The 17,573-nt window shown below is 43.0% G+C and overlaps 3 protein-coding genes across 3 annotated transcripts; 2 read left to right on the plus strand and 1 right to left on the minus strand.

Moving 5' to 3' along the window:
• Nucleotides 1-2,096: 2,096 nt before the first annotated feature.
• On the minus strand, nucleotides 2,097-4,636 carry LOC139344934 (microfibrillar-associated protein 3-like). The gene is made up of 3 exons (XM_070983376.1): nucleotides 4,535-4,636; nucleotides 3,573-3,873; nucleotides 2,097-3,047 (listed from the first exon to the last, which is right to left on the minus strand). Exons 2-3 carry the CDS (start codon nucleotides 3,826-3,828, stop codon nucleotides 2,287-2,289), a joined length of 1,017 nt encoding a protein of 338 aa, XP_070839477.1. The 5' UTR covers nucleotides 3,829-3,873; nucleotides 4,535-4,636; the 3' UTR covers nucleotides 2,097-2,286.
• Nucleotides 4,637-5,427: 791 nt separating this feature from the next.
• Nucleotides 5,428-12,149, plus strand: fam114a2 (family with sequence similarity 114 member A2). The gene is made up of 14 exons (XM_070983798.1): nucleotides 5,428-5,678; nucleotides 6,466-6,698; nucleotides 7,144-7,243; nucleotides 7,385-7,486; nucleotides 7,665-7,768; nucleotides 7,852-7,986; nucleotides 8,338-8,499; nucleotides 8,582-8,705; nucleotides 8,818-8,903; nucleotides 9,203-9,307; nucleotides 9,816-9,940; nucleotides 10,049-10,121; nucleotides 10,288-10,341; nucleotides 10,609-12,149. Exons 2-14 carry the CDS (start codon nucleotides 6,486-6,488, stop codon nucleotides 10,708-10,710), a joined length of 1,485 nt encoding a protein of 494 aa, XP_070839899.1. The 5' UTR covers nucleotides 5,428-5,678; nucleotides 6,466-6,485; the 3' UTR covers nucleotides 10,711-12,149.
• Nucleotides 12,150-12,681: 532 nt separating this feature from the next.
• cnot8 (CCR4-NOT transcription complex, subunit 8) lies at nucleotides 12,682-16,793 on the plus strand. The gene is made up of 7 exons (XM_070983733.1): nucleotides 12,682-12,775; nucleotides 13,898-14,107; nucleotides 14,340-14,533; nucleotides 14,625-14,786; nucleotides 15,277-15,421; nucleotides 15,575-15,685; nucleotides 15,948-16,793. The coding sequence occupies exons 2-7, from the start codon at nucleotides 13,991-13,993 to the stop codon at nucleotides 16,074-16,076; spliced, it is 858 nt and encodes a 285-aa protein (XP_070839834.1). The 5' UTR covers nucleotides 12,682-12,775; nucleotides 13,898-13,990; the 3' UTR covers nucleotides 16,077-16,793.
• Nucleotides 16,794-17,573: the final 780 nt, after the last annotated feature.

Raw genomic sequence — 17,573 nt, forward strand, 5'->3', positions numbered from 1 at the left:
TCGAAGTTCAGCCTGCATGATGTTTTTAACTTTTGTTTGTTTGGCTGGACTTTGGATCGACTGCACAGTTTAGCTTTATCCACATGTAATGACATTTATCTGATGTGAGAAGAAGCACAAAGAAGCACTACTGCACATTTTCAAACTGTATTCAACCAAGCAAGACGCCAAGAAACCGTGCTCACACATCAGATCTCTGCAGGTAATCTCCGTCACTGATAGAAAGTTTTCATCGACAGCTGTTCATGTGCAAAACGACCCTTCAGGAGTGCTCTAGAACGCACTGATGCTGTGCTCATATAAAGAGGTGATGTTTTGTCCAACAGCTCCACTCAGAGGCTCAACAGCTGTGTTACCTGACAGGGCAGAAATAAACAACAGGCAAACATTTGCACGTTTTTGATTGTATTTATTTTACTTCATTTTTTTATTTTCAACTGTGGTCCAAAGAAAAAAGGACCACTTTGAAATATTTCAACACACAACAACTGCAGCTACACAGACAAAAGATTCAGTTAAGTGCATAAAAGTATTACAATTAGTCAAAATGACATTGTTCAACTATAGTTTTCAAGTTCCAAAATTCACAGTTTACGCACCTTACATGACACAATCTTCTCACACATCCTTCTGAGACACAGAAAAGAAGGGAATGGACAGTATGTGTATTCATACTTGCACCAAACGAGTCAGTATTGACCTTCCATACATCATTCATTTACTTATTAAGCGTGTCTCAACAAATACAACTCACAAATATCACTACAAGCACAGAGGGAAACTGCACCACCTTCATGATAAAAAAATGAAAGTCCCTTACTTTTCCAGGCATTCACACAGCAAAATATGATAGATTACGCCTGCATATTTATGAGCACAATTTCACATATTTTCCACCACTGCAGACATGCTTTGGAGCTGTAATGTAGAAATAATCACATTTATATTTCAGCTCCTCTGCTGCCTCTGAGAGGAAAACGTAGCTGGAAGCTTGGTGTTTACTGTACAACTTTTTTAATCAAACATTTTGTGTATTTGCTTTTTTTAATCTTATGTTGTTGAAACTGTCACTCTGAAGCTAACCTGTAATGACTGGAAACGTCATGAACTGGCATCGGATGTGCACGGCTCAGAACAGGTGGGCTCTGCAGTGGGTGATTAAAAGCACCAAAACATTATTGGTACCCCTCTGCCAATCGGTGATATCGATGATGTGATCACACAGTGATCACTCGCCCCAGCCGCAGCCTGTTCACCCCGCTGCTGTATCACCACACTACAAACCAGTGTCTTTCCTCAGGCTGAGACTCTTCAACTGATCCTCTGCACTCCATCACAGATAAAAGTTCATCTATGGTGAACTTATTATTTATTAAACCATTTATGTAACTTTTGTTTTGTGAGTAGCATGAAGGGACTTCAGCTAGCATTTCGTTGTACAGCCCTGCATTGTAAAGAGGTAAATAAATGAGCCTTGTGCTTTGTACCAACTGCTGTCCTGACTGACAAAGACCCAAATAAAGGGACATGAAGATGGCAATCAGGTCTGAAGTGACAAGTTTCTGAGGCATTACTTCAGTCTTCTACTTCTTACAGAGTGGAAGGCGACTGACAGGAAGCGAAGACATGAAAACAATCGACACAATGAAATAAGGATATTTCATTACAATATTTTGTTCTGCGCAAGCTAACTGACTGTCAAAACGAACAATCGTGATCGGAAGGAAGGAGGAAAATGATCTGCTGCTGCACTTCCTGTGTGCAGATAAACCCAAAAGATAAACCCTACAAACATGAAAACTAAAAATAAAATGTGTTTAAGAAAACAGGAAATACAATTCTGAGCTCAGCTGATGCAGTTCAGCTGTGGTCAAACTTACGAGCACCATTAGTCGATCATTATTCGAAATAACAGGATGAAAAATGAACAGCAGATGTTCGCGGGGAGGCAGAGATGAATATCACATAACTGCAAAGTCACAAATTCAAATTTGGCTCGGAAAGTTGAGTCAGTTGAATCCAATTTGCTCATGCCAAGTGAGATTACATCTTTATTTTACCTTTAGCCAGGAAGGATCACATGGTACTCTGGATTGTTTATCACCTTAAAATGAAGCTGCTGTTCTTCTTCCTCAAACAATGGGACAAAATTTGAAGCCGGGATTCAATAAGCAGAACCAGAACTGCTAATATCGAAAAGGTTTTGATCTCTCTAAAACACGTGCGACTGGACACATTACACTTCTGATAATGTGTTTCTTCTGATGGGATTTGGGGTGACAGAGGTTATACGTTGCTCTCATAGGTCACGCTGGTTCGTGAGCCTGGTACGAGCACATGGAGGCACATCTCAGCCTCTTCATCCTCAACGACGACCTCCTCAGAAGCCGTGTGCTCTGACACTTTGGGGTCAACGGCGCCTCCATCGCTCCCTTGTCTTTCACTGGCCAGCAGTGCCTGACACACTTCCTCCTCCTCCTCCTCATATTTGTCGGAGGAGGGCGGGCCTATGGCTTGTCTGTTCCCACACATCGACGTCCCGACCTGCTCTGGGTCTACCGTTTCGGCGACCTCCTCCCCGAACGTGCGGCAGTTCAAGATGAACGGCGGCAGAGGAACGCTCCGCGCCAGCTCCTCCATGTGACGGGCGAACTCCATGGTCTTGAACTGCGTGACCTTGGCGAGCTCCAGCGTCTTGGCCGACGTGATGATGGGAATCCTCTTGGCGACCTCGAAGGCCTTCTGCAGCTTCTCTGCGCCCTCGGTGCGGAAGAACTCGTTGATGGCTCTCTCGGTCTTCTTGAGGTGGCTGCTGACCATGCAGAGCCGAGCCACGTTAAGGATCATGGTGATGACGAAGGATACCAGGCAGACGATGACGAAGTACAGGCCCAGGCCGCTGTCGGTGTGGGCCACACGCAAAGTGATGGTGTAGTTTCTGGTGCTGCCGGCAGCGGTGGAGGCGACGCAGGTGTAGCGTCCGCGATCCTTGAAGGAGACCACAGTGATGTTCAGGACCCCATTCTCCTGAATCTGCCACTTCCCACCTGGAGTCAAAGCACATAAGACAACAAGACTGTTTTAGTTTCACCAAAAACTTTACTTAACGTCATTTCAATCCAACACAAAACAGTACGTAATAACATAAAAGCAGCCTTATATATCAGATTTGATTGAGAAAACAATATCATTGTGTTCTAAACACATAACTTTTGGACCGTTTAACCAAATTTTGTGTAGTTTCAACCTGGAAACCTCGATGTGTTTTACTTGAAATTCACCAAACCGATGTTTACTGGGTGTTTACAGGTGTGTTGACACACTAGGATGTTTGAATTTGTCCCAGTGATAAAAGAAAAATGCACCTTTGCAGATGGTATGTCATCTGACACTTACACTATGATGAAAGCTTTCTGATGACATGCTGTCTTGGGAAGATCCTGAGACATATACATGATACTGAGACTACAACTCTTTACTCTTGACAGTTTCTGCCTTGGCAGACACGTACAGTTGCTTCTTTCAGAGTGCAGCAAGACTCAAAGACTCAGCGCTGCATTTTCTGCTCTTACCCGAGTTCTCGCTGAGCAGAGGTCCTTTAGAGTTGTACCACTTGATGTCATCACGGCCACCTGTCACGTTACACTCAATCAGCGTGCTGGATCCCTCCTTAACCACGATGTGGGTGCTGGGGGAGACGCTGGTCAGCCGCACGGAGGACGCCGCCTCTGGCTCTGACCCGTTCTGAGCTCCATCTGCTGTCCAGCCGCCGAGCAGCAGGACTGCGAGGAGCAGGTGTGACAGGTGGCGTTTCTGAGCTGAGGACATTGTCGAGGGAGTTACAGTCGCGGCTCACATCTAGACGAGACAAACCTGCCAAACAGGAAGCGTTACGGTTATGGCTCATGCATTCACTGCAGTCTTCAGTATTTTGAAGTACACAAATGGATCCTCAGGACCTTCTACTTACATGGATTTCTTCTTAATTAATATAGAAATCATTTGTAGCTGTGAAATTTAAACCACATTCACGATCTGGAAGTTAAAGGCCAAAACTTTACATTGTTCAAAAGTATTTTTGTCCTTTTTTTCATCACTAATTTTGAGCTTCACTTTTCCCCTCCCATATTTTAAACTCCAGTATCTTATGTGTTGTGTTTTCATCTCCTTCAATTCTCTTATTGCATCGTTTTTGGCTGAAATGATGTTAATTGACTGGTTTCTTTGACTTCAGTGCAGCTGTCCCCTAAAAATAAGCTGAAAATGATCATGTCCAGGTAGCACAGAGGAGAGGTAGAACTGACCCGCTACAAGAAATAAGAATAAAATGATGTAATCTTTTAATTTATTCACAAAATTTTAATCTGGTAAACCAATACTGTAAGTAAAGAATAGTTTCTAATATTTTTAATTAATTCTATAATGCAGTCGTTAAACACTGACTGCTCCTCTGGAATAAGACTGGGCGCATTTACCACATTTACAAACACCAAATTCACCAAAACCACGAACAGACTGAGTCACTGATTCCCACCTGCTGCTCGGACAGCGACCAAACCGTCGAATCCTCCACCGAGTTACACGTCAAACAAATGCTGTATTTTCAGAGACTGTCCTCAGGTGTTGAAGCGAAGCTAACACGGTCCGTCCTGTCAGATTACTTCCTGCTTCAGGTGCGACGGAGTGGGCGTGGCTTGGTTTCAATTCTCACATAGAAAGAATGGCATACGTCTTAAACAGTAATTCATTTCAGATGCAGTTAGCTTGTGTAATATTTAAACATGGTAATAACAGTAACCAGTAACAGTCCCAATATTTTCATCCAATAGGCCTGTTACTATTTATTAATTTTTTTTCTAATTATTAATTATTTGACATATAAATTATAGGCCACGTAATTATTTTATTTTGTTTTTTGCTGTGCTTTACCGAGTTGATTATTGTAATTGTCATTCGTGTTTGTACTTTCTAGACTAAATCAATCAATCGCTTTAAAAACAGAGTAGCACGACAAACGACATGTCTTTTATTTTTTCTAGATCCAAAGGGGCTTTTTAAAATAATTTTATTTTGACGGTTTCGGAAGTCTTGCTTTGTTCTCATTTGCGTTACTTGACACAGGTAATTATTGCGTCAAGCTGCCTAACGAGCGCTAGACGGAGACTGGCAATATGGTGGACTTCTATTCAAAATAAAATCGTTACGCCTGCGACCCTCGGAAAAGTCAGTAGATTTTTTAAAATATGCACAAAAATCCACAAATGTAAAATCGTTCAAAAACAATTCCACAGAGGACGTTCAAGATTTTTGGTGATATATATTGCCACTTAAAGGCATTTTTTTTTCATTTCACAGAAACTTTGTTGAAAGCCCCATGTTCTCAACATACTTTTATTTTGAAATTGCCAGCCGGAACTTGTGTTTCTCAGTGTAGCTAACGGATGGACCTGATCGATGAAAACAAACTGTGACGTGGCTAATCTTGGTGGACAAAAAGAGCGAGAAAACCTAAATCCTTAAACTGTTTGCTGAAAACTAAAAGGCGTTTAACGTGTAGAAACAAAAGTGCAAGACGAAATAAAGAAGCTAACCCTTACTTGTGTTTGATTTTGGGAAGGAAACCAGCAGCAGACTCGGGTAACGTTAACTGCTAGCATCAGACTTTGACAGGAAAAGAGGTGAGTTTGTCGCAAAAGTACAACAGCGTGCCTTGTTTCATTTGGAATAACGTTAAGTCATGCTTAGATAAATATTTAAACAACTTATCCTGTTAAAATATTAAGATAAGCTAACAGTCCTCCCAGCCATATTGTTAAAAACATGAACGAGTCTTTGGCTTACCAAAACTCCTAGCTAAACACAGTACAGCATGAATACTAATGCAACTAACGCTAATTTAATACTACAGTAATGCCAATTGCTAACAGATTATGTGACTCACAGATCTGAGTGTAAGATGTATGTCTTGTATTTCTCGATATAAATCCCTGTTCCGGATGTATTTGTGAGGTGTTTCCTTCTGGACTTTATACTTCCATGCACAGATATGCAGTATGTGAACATGCAGCCACATTATAAACCTTTAACTCTGGTATTTGTGTGATTTGGACCCCTTTTGTCACAGTCTGGATTTCAGAAAACTTAGACTGGACTCTAAATTTACACTTTCTCCAGCTGCACCGACAGACAGCTTAATAATAGTTGACTGCTCTCGCTGTGGGTTGTCGAAAAGCACCCTGGGAAATGTAGGATACCACTGGTTTCACCAAAACAGTGAATTACAGCATTTGTTACAAAGTGATCCTTTGAGTGAATGTGTTACATATTACAGTGTTTGGAGCAGAAGAAGAATAATTTTCCTAAAACATCTCAACTGAGCACTAGCAGTGTCCCTGTGTTTACTTTGTCATGTGTTACAAAACTCTTGTCATTTCAATTTTTTTATGATCTATTGTCACATTGAAGGCATGAACTAAGACTTCAAGATGTCAGACAGTGAAGCTACAGCAGCGGAGGGTCCAGAGGTGGCACCAGAGACTCAGGATGCGTCTACCGTCGAAACGCCCGACCTCTCCTCGTCGACCATACCTGACACCTCGACTGACGTGGCGCCGACGAGGAAAGCCAGGAGGAGACCAGATGCCGTACCAGCAGCCAAAGTCCAGGGGGTGGCGAAGGCAGAGGAGCAGCCAGCACAGGCACTGATCAGATACATGATGTTTATACTACACAAAGTACAAATAATGGGAAAAAGAGTACTTGTGCTGTACTACATAAACATAACCAAAAGTTATGTTCATGTAGCTTTTGGTCCCTGGGTGGCGCTACAGGCCTCTGTCCATCAAAACAACCTGCTTCAACGATGTTTCTGTGCTACTGCATGAAGCATTTGTGCTTGCGTAACTGTTCAGGTCTTAACTGTCGGCTTTAAGCAAGCTGCTGTTGTTCTAACACTGCTGATAAGCCTTGTCTTGTATCAGCTGAACTCTCCAGGTGTCAGACTGAAGGTCACTTCTTTTGTGTACAAAAGTCATTGATTTAGTCTTTTTATTTTTCTTACTCATTCAACCTCTCTTTCTGCTTGCCATGTCTTTTCTGTCCTTCCTCCGTCCTCATCCTCTGTACTCATGTCCTCTCTCTCAGACATCCAGTGAGTCCACTGTGTCTCAGGGTGGTTGGGGATACTGGGGCAGCTGGGGCAAATCCATCCTATCTACAGCAACAGCTACTGTGGCCACTGTGGGTGAGTACAGAGACCTCACCCAGCCTCTCTGTATTACATCCAATGTTTCTGGAGGTCTTTTAGTTATTTACATGGAGAGCTGTCTTAAAATGCTACAACCAGTCGTCATCTAATCGCTGACTGTCTCTCCTGTCCGTCCAGGCCAAGGGCTCACTCAGGTCATAGAGAAGGCAGAGACGTCACTGGGAATCCCCAGTCCAACCGAACTCTCGGCACAAGTTGAGGAAGAGCAGAAAAATGAGGGTGAGGCATGACTGTATGATGTGTCTTCTATAAATAAGGCACGACACTGGATTAGCTGGTAAAATCATCACAGATCTACACTTCTTGCACACAGAGAAAAATAAAAATGGGACAATTTACCACACATTTTGTTAAGCTTGTATAACAGTAAGTATTGTGTTTGTTTCTCTTCCTGCAGGTGAAGCCGGCATTGAGACAGACAACGCAGCAGCAGATGGGTCGGCGATGGTGGGAAGTGCGATGGGAATGCTAACGTCGCTCACCAGCGTCGTCCAGAGCACCGTAAGCACAAACATTCTCAGTTTTCTTTCTGTCATGATTGAGTAGAAAGAAGGTGAACTCTTCATGTTTTCTTTTCCTCACAGGGGAAGACGGTGATCACGGGCGGCCTGGATGCTCTGGAGTTCATCGGGAAGAAGACGATGGATGTGATAGCCGAAGGTGATCCCGGCTTTAAGAAGACCAAAGGACTGATGATCAGGAACTCCACTCTGTCTCAGGTTGGCAGACCAGGGTCAGATATGTAAATGAGGAGCTCAAGGCAGGATGGAGGTGGATTAGATATGTTTAACCAGAAATACAGCTGAACAAAGGTTTAAGTAGCCAGTTTGATTGATGCTGAGCGACATTTGGAGCAAACAGCTTCGAGGAGCCTTCCTACAACTTATGCTGAAGCCATGCGATAGGGCAGTTCTCGCTTGACAGGATGAGACTGAAGAGGGTTTTCTCCTTGACTTTATTAGCGAACAGTTAAGCCACACTTAAACAGACACAAAGTTCAGCTGGTTTTACTCCTGATTTACTGACATTTTGTCCCGTCTCTTTCTTTCAACTTTTCCTCTGTGTGGCAGGTGTTGAGGGAGGCGAAGGAGCGAGAGGAGCTGCAGACTGCAGAGAAAGACTCTGATTCAGAGAAGAAGGTGGTCGCTCACTATGGGATGCTGTTTGATGAATTTCAGGGTCTGTCACATCTGGAGGCTCTGGAGATTCTGTCTCGGGAGAGCGAGTCAAAGGTACGACGGGAGCTTCATTCAAAAACATGACACCAGCTGGGGCTAAAGAAACACACTGAGAGATTGTTTTAACGTCTCGCAGGTGAAGTCGGTGCTGACCACTATATCGGGAGACGAGCTGGTTCAGCTCAGGGACGAGCTGGAGCTCATCAAGGACTCCTTCTCCCTGGTGGAGTTTGATGATGAGGAAGTGGATGAGAAGAAAGGTAACACCTGATAATGGTTATAAAAATACTGCACTGCAAGAGGAGGACAGCATCATATGCACCAGAACTGATGCAGCGCCTGAAATGATTCATTGTACGTTTCTAATTCCAGATGAGGACGGCTCAGAGTTTGAGAGGGAGTTAATGGAGGCCTTGGAGGGTCTCAGTGTCACTGCCACAGCCGATAAACTCAGCAAGGTACACACATGGGATTCAGGTTCAGTTATTTGTGAGGATACAGTTTGTAGCAGAAATATGCAGCAGCACAATCCAGTCAAATACAACACTACAAATTTCAGCCTCAAAATGTCCATAGAGTTGAATCAAAACCTCTCTGACAGAGCATAGATGGAAATAAAATCCCATTTTAAGCGTCACTGAGGTAGTATTTATTGTAGTATGTATATTATTTATCTACCAGTGCTTCACAAACCAAAGCAATGCATCACAAACTGGGTGGCAGTTATGTTAAGAGCGTGCTCTCTAACCTCCAACAGGCCTGTAAGAGCACCTGCAGCCAAATCGCTGCCATGACCAAACCAGAGGAGGAGGAGGAGGAGGAGGAGAGTGAGGAGGCCGTGAAGAAAACACTCCCAGTCGAGGTATGCTGATATTACTCATCATCAGTATTTAACATCACAGAGGAGGAGGTCATTTGAGGTTGGAAGTAGACTGACTTGTTTACTTCAAACAGGTTCAACTTGGAGCGTTATTACAAATCAAAGGTGACGTCTTCAGATCGCTTGTTTTGCCCGACAGAGAGTCCAAAATCCAAAGATTTACAATGAGATGAAAAGCAGAAAATCCTGAAACCTTCAGTGAAACAGGTGGAACTGACACATTTTCTTTTAAGAAATCCATCCATCCATTTTCTATACCGCTTATCCCTTTCGGGGTTGCAGGGGGTGCTGGAGCCTATCCCAGCCGTCAACGGGCGAGAGGCGGGGTACACCCTGGACCGGTCGCCAGTCGATCGCAGGGCCTTTTAAGAAATCTAAACATTTTAACTTATTATTTTGTAGAATCGCTCATGTCTCAGTCCCTGTGGTCTCCTGCACTTCCTGCTCTATTCAGCTGAGTGGTGTGTATGTGTGTGCTGAATTTTGTCAGGAGGTTCATGCCGCAGCCATCCGGAGCCTCGCTGAGCTGACGGCTCGATCCATCGAGCTTTTCCACAAACTGGCTGAAATGATCCTCTTCTCCAAAGGCAGCGCTGAGGCCGGCGTCCTGTCACAGTAAGACCACACTGCTTTTCAGTTTGAGACGTGTGGAGACGCTGCAGCAGCGGCTCACAGTCGAATCTCAGGCTAAGCGTCTTCATTGTCCTCGCTGTCTGTCCTCAGGTTGACTGTTGTCCTGTGTAAAGAAATCTCACTGCTTTCCAAGAAGTTCACCTCCTGTTTAACAACAGCAGGGGTAAGTGTGATGGTCGTGACTGAGCTCTGTGTGCCAGCTCAACAGTTTTCATGTCAAAGTCGTTTTCATACCAGCAAATGTTTGACAAGTGTTCGACATCAGTGGTTTGTTTGAACGGAAGAACTGAGAGCTGATTGTAATTTAATGTAAACATTCTTTTTTACAGTCAAATGAGAAGGGAGATGTCCTCAACCCGCTGATAACAGGAGTCTTTTTAGAGGTTTGTCATAGTGCTATGGCACTCTCTGTGAAATTCCACTGGAGTTCTAACATAAGAGCAGTTATCGTAGTGATGCAGATGATGCACAATTCTATATTTCACTGTCCGATTACAGACTTTTAGAACTGGGTGCAGAGGAAGTAAATCTGAGCATATTTGGAGTCTAAAATTGGAAACCTGTTGAAGTCAGTGATGCTGACTTTATTCACACATCAGCTTCGTCAGTCTTTCATCATCTCAGGAGTATTTCTGTATCTTTCCTCTCAGGCATCCAACAGTGCGTCCTACATCCAGGATGCTTTCCAGCTGCTGATGCCCATACTGGAGATCTCCCACATCCAGAGGAGAGCTGAGTCCACGGAGCAGTGACCGGCCGACGTCGCCTCTGCCCTCCATCGCTGCCGCGATGCTGCCGGGATCCTGTCACAGCAGAGAACTGCCGCGTCTATCAAACTTTTTGGAAACATCGTCTGCGACAGCGCTTTCTCTGTCTTCAGCTCAGGACAAAATCTGTGTCACGCCCGGGAGGAGAAGTGTGTTTTTGTCAAACAGTGTTAACTTTTTCAGCATTGCCAGTTTAATCATGAAGCCCGTTAGATGGACTCATTGAGGTAACGTGTTGGGAAGCTCTGTATCTACCAAACGCATCTGTGTTAAACAGGGAGCAACGTATTGTTCTAACATGCACACTTCTTTTTTTTTTTTTTTTTTTTACACTTTTTTTCTGACAGCACTTGCTCATAACTGACAAATCTAAATTCTGCCTCAAAGAACACTTTAAAGAAAAGACATCCAGGATGGAAACACCAGTGCTGATGTGTTTAAAAAGGTGCATCTCACAATAAATATTAAGATGTATTGATAATGTATTTTTCTCTTTCTATACAATAGTTGGAAATTGGATTTTCTATGCATATCTGTCTGAAACATTGCCGTGCGACACGTGGCTGGCCGTGGAGCAGTTCAGTGTCTTTGCTCAAGGATGCTGGCAGGTATTGAACAAGTACAAAGGTTCGAACTTAAGCATGTGATTGGTCAGTGTCTGTACCCACCAGGCCACCATTTATCTGACAAACTGGGTTCCAGCTGTCGAAAGAACCTTGATTTACATCTTTACATCTCATGCTGCACAGATTATTGTTCTTTTAGTTTCTGGCCACTTCTGTGCCAGACTGGCTGTAATCAGTCTACAGTAGTGTAGATCTACTGACAGCTGTTTGCAGGGAATGAAGTTTTATTGCTATACTTGGAATCTGACTTTGGTGCTTTCTTTATCATCACTGGCTTTGTACCACACGGCTTGTGTATTTAATAATTAGGCATTTTGAAAAAACACTATTGACAGCTTTGAATGTTCAGATGACATTTTTCTTTCTGAGTCTTGAAAGACCCGAAACAGTTTGTTTATGAAGACTTGCAACTTGACCTGAACCTGTCCTAAAACAAGAGCTCAGACAGACCCAGAACCTGTATTCCCCTTCCTATCTGCTTCTTTCATTACCCTCTATACCCTGAAAGAGCGGCTGCCTCCAGAGAAATCCACATCCACATCTCTATATACATATACATCTCTAATATACAAACATACAGACTGTAGATTTCAGTCCTTTTAAGACCATCCTGTCATCTAACTCACCCTAATCCAACATGCTGTGCTGTATATTTGAGATGGTTTTCAAATAAATGTGCTTTCGTCGAGGCCCAATCTGTTATTTGTGTGCGTGTGAGTGGGAATGACACATTTGGTTGACTGTGTTTAAAGACACGTCAGGTGTCTTTTTGGGAGCGATTAAAGGTTAAAACCCTGACCGGGACTCGTGCCTTTATGTACCTTTGGTCTTGTGTTATCTAATGTTGAAGTGAAAGCATAAAGTGCTGTTTTAGTGTGTAATTTCAACTTAGTGGCAACAGTCCCTTTTCTGTTTCAACATGACAACAGACTCCTGACCTCAACCCCATCCGACACCTTTTGGATGAACTGGAATGCCAACTGCAAGCCAAGTCTTATCAGCCCACATCAGTGTCTGACCTCACTCATGCTGATAATGCTATTGTTCCTGAATAAGAGCAAATCCCTGCAGCCAGCTTCCAAAATCTGGTGGAAAGCCTGAAACCAGATGTGTGGAGGCTGTAACAGCAGCTGATTAATGTCTGTGGTTTCGGAATGACACGTTCTGCAATCATATGAAATGTAAAACGCTTCATTACAATTAAAAGTGCTGCATTAAAACTTTACTTCAGTAAAAGTAGCAAGTATTATCAGTATTGAAAGTACATTGTTACCGCTCCAATGCAGCAGGAGGCGGTGTGCCCGTTTACCGTCTATTGCGATTCAACAATATAAACAAAGAAGAAGAAGGAGGAGCAGGAGAAAACGAAGAAGAGAACAGGCGCTAGTTACTAGCTTGACAGGCTACGTCGAGGAAATTCTGCGGTAAACCTACTATTTCATACTTTCACACTTTCCACAGTTATACGCCGCCACCCATAAAACTGCTGTGACATATTGAGGAGTAAAAAAGCAGATTGGCTTCATTCAGTCTTCGCTCCGGTAACGTTAGCTTTCTGGAAAACGCGAGGATTAGCCTGCAAACGTTAGCCGTCCGTGCTAAACACCGAGCTAGCTAAACGTTTGTGCTTTAGTCCCTCGCTACAACGTCGTTAGTTACTTTAAACAGTAACTCAAAGTTTGCAGTTACTGAAGCCTCCCAAGTTGTTAAACACAATGAATGTTTTTTAAAAGACTTTCATTTAAGAGGAAATTCTGTCATATGTGGTGATTTTTACTTTTAGTTTGATATTGTAGGGTTAACGTTAGTTAGCCCAGTGTTATAAACAACCGCCAGAGGTATAAAGTTAATTCATGTTGATGTCATGGTAACAGAGTCAGTTAGTTCATAATGGAATCACTTTTCATAACGGTCGAGATTTCCATCAAAGTCTTTTAAGTCTATACTGCTAATGAAGAAACAAAACGCTAGTTTTAAGGGTAGAGGCTAAGTACCACTCTGTATAACTTATTCCAACTCTGCAGTGGCAGGCGCAGTCTAATTTACAGCCTCCAGCATCACCGTACAACTGAATTAACGCCTCTTCAACAAACACTGAGCATTATAACCTCCATGAAGGCAGGTTTGATTCCCCTTCACAGTGTGTTTTTACGGCTGTTAACTTCAAAGTGGGCAACATGATGGACGAGCCTTGATGAAACTAACAAAGCTTCATTCAGTCTGCGTTAATAAAAATAACAAAGTTTTAATTGATGAGTAGTCAGTTAATATTAATTAATTTATATGTAGCAAATTTGAGAATGAAAATGTATTTTTCAGTTTTTCTCACAATCCTGCTCTTCTATGTGTGTTCACTTTGTGTATTTTGTGATTAACTATTCAATGTTTTTATGTTTTATCTTGCATTCTGTGCAGTAGTGCATATTATTGTCAGTGATAACAGCTGTATTGATCTTCATTCTTGTATTCACAGTATTATCCTTCCATCAGTGTTGTGTGGAGATGGAAATGCATCCACTAACTCCTCCTTTTCTTTTCATTTTCAGAGTTGTCTTTCTTCATCACGCCGTCTCTGCTTCGTCCCCCTCGCGAGCGCTGCAGGATTGTTGGGGTTTTAACTCTCTTCCTGACCTGCCAACATGCCAGCCGCACTTACAGATTCCAGTCAGATAATCTGTGAAGTCTGGGCGAGCAATGTGGAGGAGGAAATGAGGAAAATCCGGCAGATTATTCAAAGCTACAATTATGTTGCTATGGTAAGTAATGGGCCATTTTGAGCAGAGTTGGACAGTGATGGTGGAAAAGGAATTATATCTTTAATCAAGTTAAACATAGATCAGGCAGTTTGAGGCAAAGTGGGAACAAAAAGAGTTCAATTCTAAAACTTAAATGCACTCAAGTGGTTGAGTGATGACCAGCACATACTGATAAGAAATAACAGCATATTGAAGGGTTGAGCTTTCAGTTCATACGTTTATTTTTCATCAGGACACAGAATTCCCTGGAGTGGTTGTCCGGCCAATCGGTGAGTTTCGCAGTACGGTGGACTACCAGTACCAGCTGCTGAGGTGCAACGTGGACCTCCTGAAGATCATCCAGCTCGGCCTCACGTTCATGAACGAGGATGGAGACTATCCTCCTGGCACGACGACATGGCAGTTTAACTTCAAGTTCAACCTCACGTAGGCCGACTGTTGTCTTCTAAAATTCATTCACATACATATTGATGGATGATACCTAACTATTTTCTGTTTTTTTTTTTGCTCTTCACAGAGAAGACATGTACTCACAAGACTCCATAGACCTGCTACAGAACTCCGGCCTCCAGTTTAAAAAACATGAAGAGGAGGGAATCGATACGCTGTACTTCGCCGAGCTCCTCATGACGTCTGGTCTGGTGCTGTGTGAAAACGTCAAGTGGCTCTCCTTCCACAGGTTGCTTGTTTGTTCTCATTCAGTTTTTTGTGTCGTTAGTTCCAGTTCAGAGACCGTGGATCCAATGACAGTATCTGTGTTCCCTTTCTAGTAAGAAATGTAGTTAGGCTGGGTGATAAAAAAAACAAATGATCCCATCATAATGATTGATGGACCATCCCTGAAGGGCCCCTTTTTTTGTTACTCCAAAGACCACATTTATGAAAACAAATTAACAGAGAACGTTTTGCTGTTACTTTGTTCTGTATGCGTCTGTGCTGGTGACAGCTGATTCCTGTCAATGTGATATAGAACAAGGATGATTTTGGTGGTCACTGGTCACTGTGACCACACAAGATGAAGATGTGTGGGTTTACTAGTAACTGCACTGAGTAGAGGTACTGTACTTTAACATTTAGTCTGAGCCGTGGTGACTTACCAGTTGGAAGCCAGTAACATCTGTATAATCCAGTCCATCCTGACCCGAGTTGTCCTGTTCTGTGTTTCTCAGTGGCTACGACTTCGGCTACCTGGTCAAGCTCCTGACAGACGCACGGCTCCCTGAGGAGGAACATGACTTCTTCCAGATCCTCAACCTGTTCTTCCCCGCCATCTACGATGTCAAGTACTTGATGAAGAGCTGCAAGAACCTAAAGGTGTTGTGGGCTGGATTCAGACTCACTGGGGAGGGCAGAGTGTAACTACCGAAGGCGTTGATTCAGCTCAGCAGTTTGAGACATGTACATAGGAGACAAAATCCATCAAATCATGTAAAAACAAGACATCTGACTTTGTGTGTGTTTGTGCAGGGAGGGCTACAGGAGGTAGCAGACCAGCTGGAGTTGAAGAGGATCGGGCGGCAGCATCAGGCTGGATCAGACTCGCTGCTCACCGGCATGGCTTTCTTCAGGATGAAAGAGGTACAGTCACACAAACACCCAGTGTTTTTTTTATAATTATTTTAATTGTGGGACTGAAGATGATCTGCAGCGTAATTAGATTCTATGGATTTTCAATTCTTTCCTGCCCTCACTACTACTGTTGTTACTATTCACGCCTCATAGAGAACGAATGGGAGCTCTGCCTTCTGTGTGTTTCACCCTCACTGTTAAATTCCCCACAACAGCATGTGTGTTTCAGGAACGCAGCAGTCGCCTCAATGACATCTTTTATTTTGTTCAGCTTTTCTTCGAAGACAACATCGATGACGCGAAGTACTGCGGCAGATTGTACGGCCTGGGCTCGGGCTCCAGCCAACCCCAGAACGGCATCTCCAGCTCGGGTCAGGAGGAGACGAACAACAAGCACTGACTGAGCGCTCGAGTCGCCGAGTGGAGCGCGCACTTGTTTTAAAACCCGACCAGCAGATTTTCCCCTCTGATCTCCCTCAACGCCCGATCCCTGAAGAAGACGAAACTAAACACATTTCTTTCAGTTTTGCTCCTGAGTGACTGTAAAATGGACTCACGGTGACAGTGGATCCTTCACTGCCTCACTCGTTTCTTTTTAGTCGCTTTTACTGAGTTTATGGCCATATACTCAGAACATTTTTTTTTTAATCTGTTGGATTTTTTTTTTTTTTACAGCGTTATTGTGACACCCTTCTTTAACAGCATGGGACCAGCTCCTGTATCATACTGTGATTCCAGACCAAACCTTGACAAAAACAGTCCAATCTTCAGTTCAGACTATCCTTCAGCCGTGGGACTCGTCTCTTGTTGCAGGGATTTCATTTTTTAAGTTCATGTTGGAAGGGCCTGTAAATTAAAATGTATAATTTTGATGAAAATAAAAAAAATGTTTTAGCTCTTTTCCACTTTCAAAGCTTTTAACAGTGGGCGTCAAAGTGTATAACTGTGCTTGGTTATGCATGTGTTTCAATGGGCAAACTACTGTCGATGTGTACATTCACCCACCAAACCAAACTGTCCACCGTCAGGTTTACAGATGTTGTGGTTACTGTTGTTTTTACATTTGACATTGTTTTAAACAGTTGTATATTAAATTGTTTTGTATTTTCAATGTAAACGTTAAGCATTTGATCTTCTTTACCAGCTGTACACTGACACACAGCTCGTCCAACATGTTTGAAAAGGTTCATTTCAGAAAGGATGCAACTGGAGCTCAACGATCAGCCAAATGAAAGAAAACTAATTATCAATCGAATGTTTCAGGTGTTCTGTTTCCAGCTTCTGAAATGTGAGGATTTTCTGTTTGTTTGTTTTTTTTTTAATCCTGATTTGAATGTATTTGTTCTGAAATGTTTGACTCAGGCCCTGGTGAATTTAAATTGAATTGTTTTGTCAGTAAAACATCACAACGCCTGAAAGTCATGTCTTAACGTGAGGTTTGAAATCTTGGTCTGACAAACCAAACATACTTAAATTCAAATGTTCTAGAAAAGCAGCAGATGTTCATGTGAGAAGCTGGAAGCAGAATATTTTACGTGTTTCCTGATCAGTTGTGAAGCTCGGCTCTTGGTGCACAGCATTAACTGTTCCCCTGACAGTTTTCATTACAGCATAATCAGATATTTAAGTATTACATCTACAGCCCAGTGATCCTTTTTTTGGTTATTTCATTGGAAATCTGACTTTGTTGTGGGTGCAGACAGGCACTGTGGGTGATAATATCATCATCAAGCATAAAGTTGCTCAACAGGCTGGAATCTAAAGGCACATCACTCAGCTGTTTCCTGGATTTTCTCTCATGTAAGAGCGTGAATCTCTCCCACCTTCCGGGCCTGCAGCTCAGAGGGACGCTTTGAGCCTCCTTCAGGCTTTTCTGGACTCAGACACATGCAGGAGG

Source organism: Chaetodon trifascialis, chromosome 16, assembly GCF_039877785.1.
Source record: "Chaetodon trifascialis isolate fChaTrf1 chromosome 16, fChaTrf1.hap1, whole genome shotgun sequence".
Classification (NCBI taxonomy): Eukaryota; Metazoa; Chordata; class Actinopteri; order Chaetodontiformes; family Chaetodontidae; genus Chaetodon; species Chaetodon trifascialis.

Coding starts and splice junctions, on each gene's coding strand:
- LOC139344934 (XM_070983376.1), bottom strand. CDS start 3,828: ATGTCCTCAGCTCAGAAACGCCACCTGTCACACCTGCTCCTCGCAGTC. Junction 3,048..3,572: donor TCTGCTCAGCGAGAACTCGG/GTAAGAGCAGAA, acceptor CTTTGACTCCAG/GTGGGAAGTGGCAGATTCAG.
- fam114a2 (XM_070983798.1), top strand. CDS start 6,486: ATGTCAGACAGTGAAGCTACAGCAGCGGAGGGTCCAGAGGTGGCACCA. Junction 8,500..8,581: donor CTCGGGAGAGCGAGTCAAAG/GTACGACGGGAG, acceptor AACGTCTCGCAG/GTGAAGTCGGTGCTGACCAC. Junction 9,941..10,048: donor GAGGCCGGCGTCCTGTCACA/GTAAGACCACAC, acceptor GTCTGTCCTCAG/GTTGACTGTTGTCCTGTGTA.
- cnot8 (XM_070983733.1), top strand. CDS start 13,991: ATGCCAGCCGCACTTACAGATTCCAGTCAGATAATCTGTGAAGTCTGG. Junction 14,534..14,624: donor AACTTCAAGTTCAACCTCAC/GTAGGCCGACTG, acceptor TGCTCTTCACAG/AGAAGACATGTACTCACAAG. Junction 14,787..15,276: donor AAGTGGCTCTCCTTCCACAG/GTTGCTTGTTTG, acceptor TGTGTTTCTCAG/TGGCTACGACTTCGGCTACC.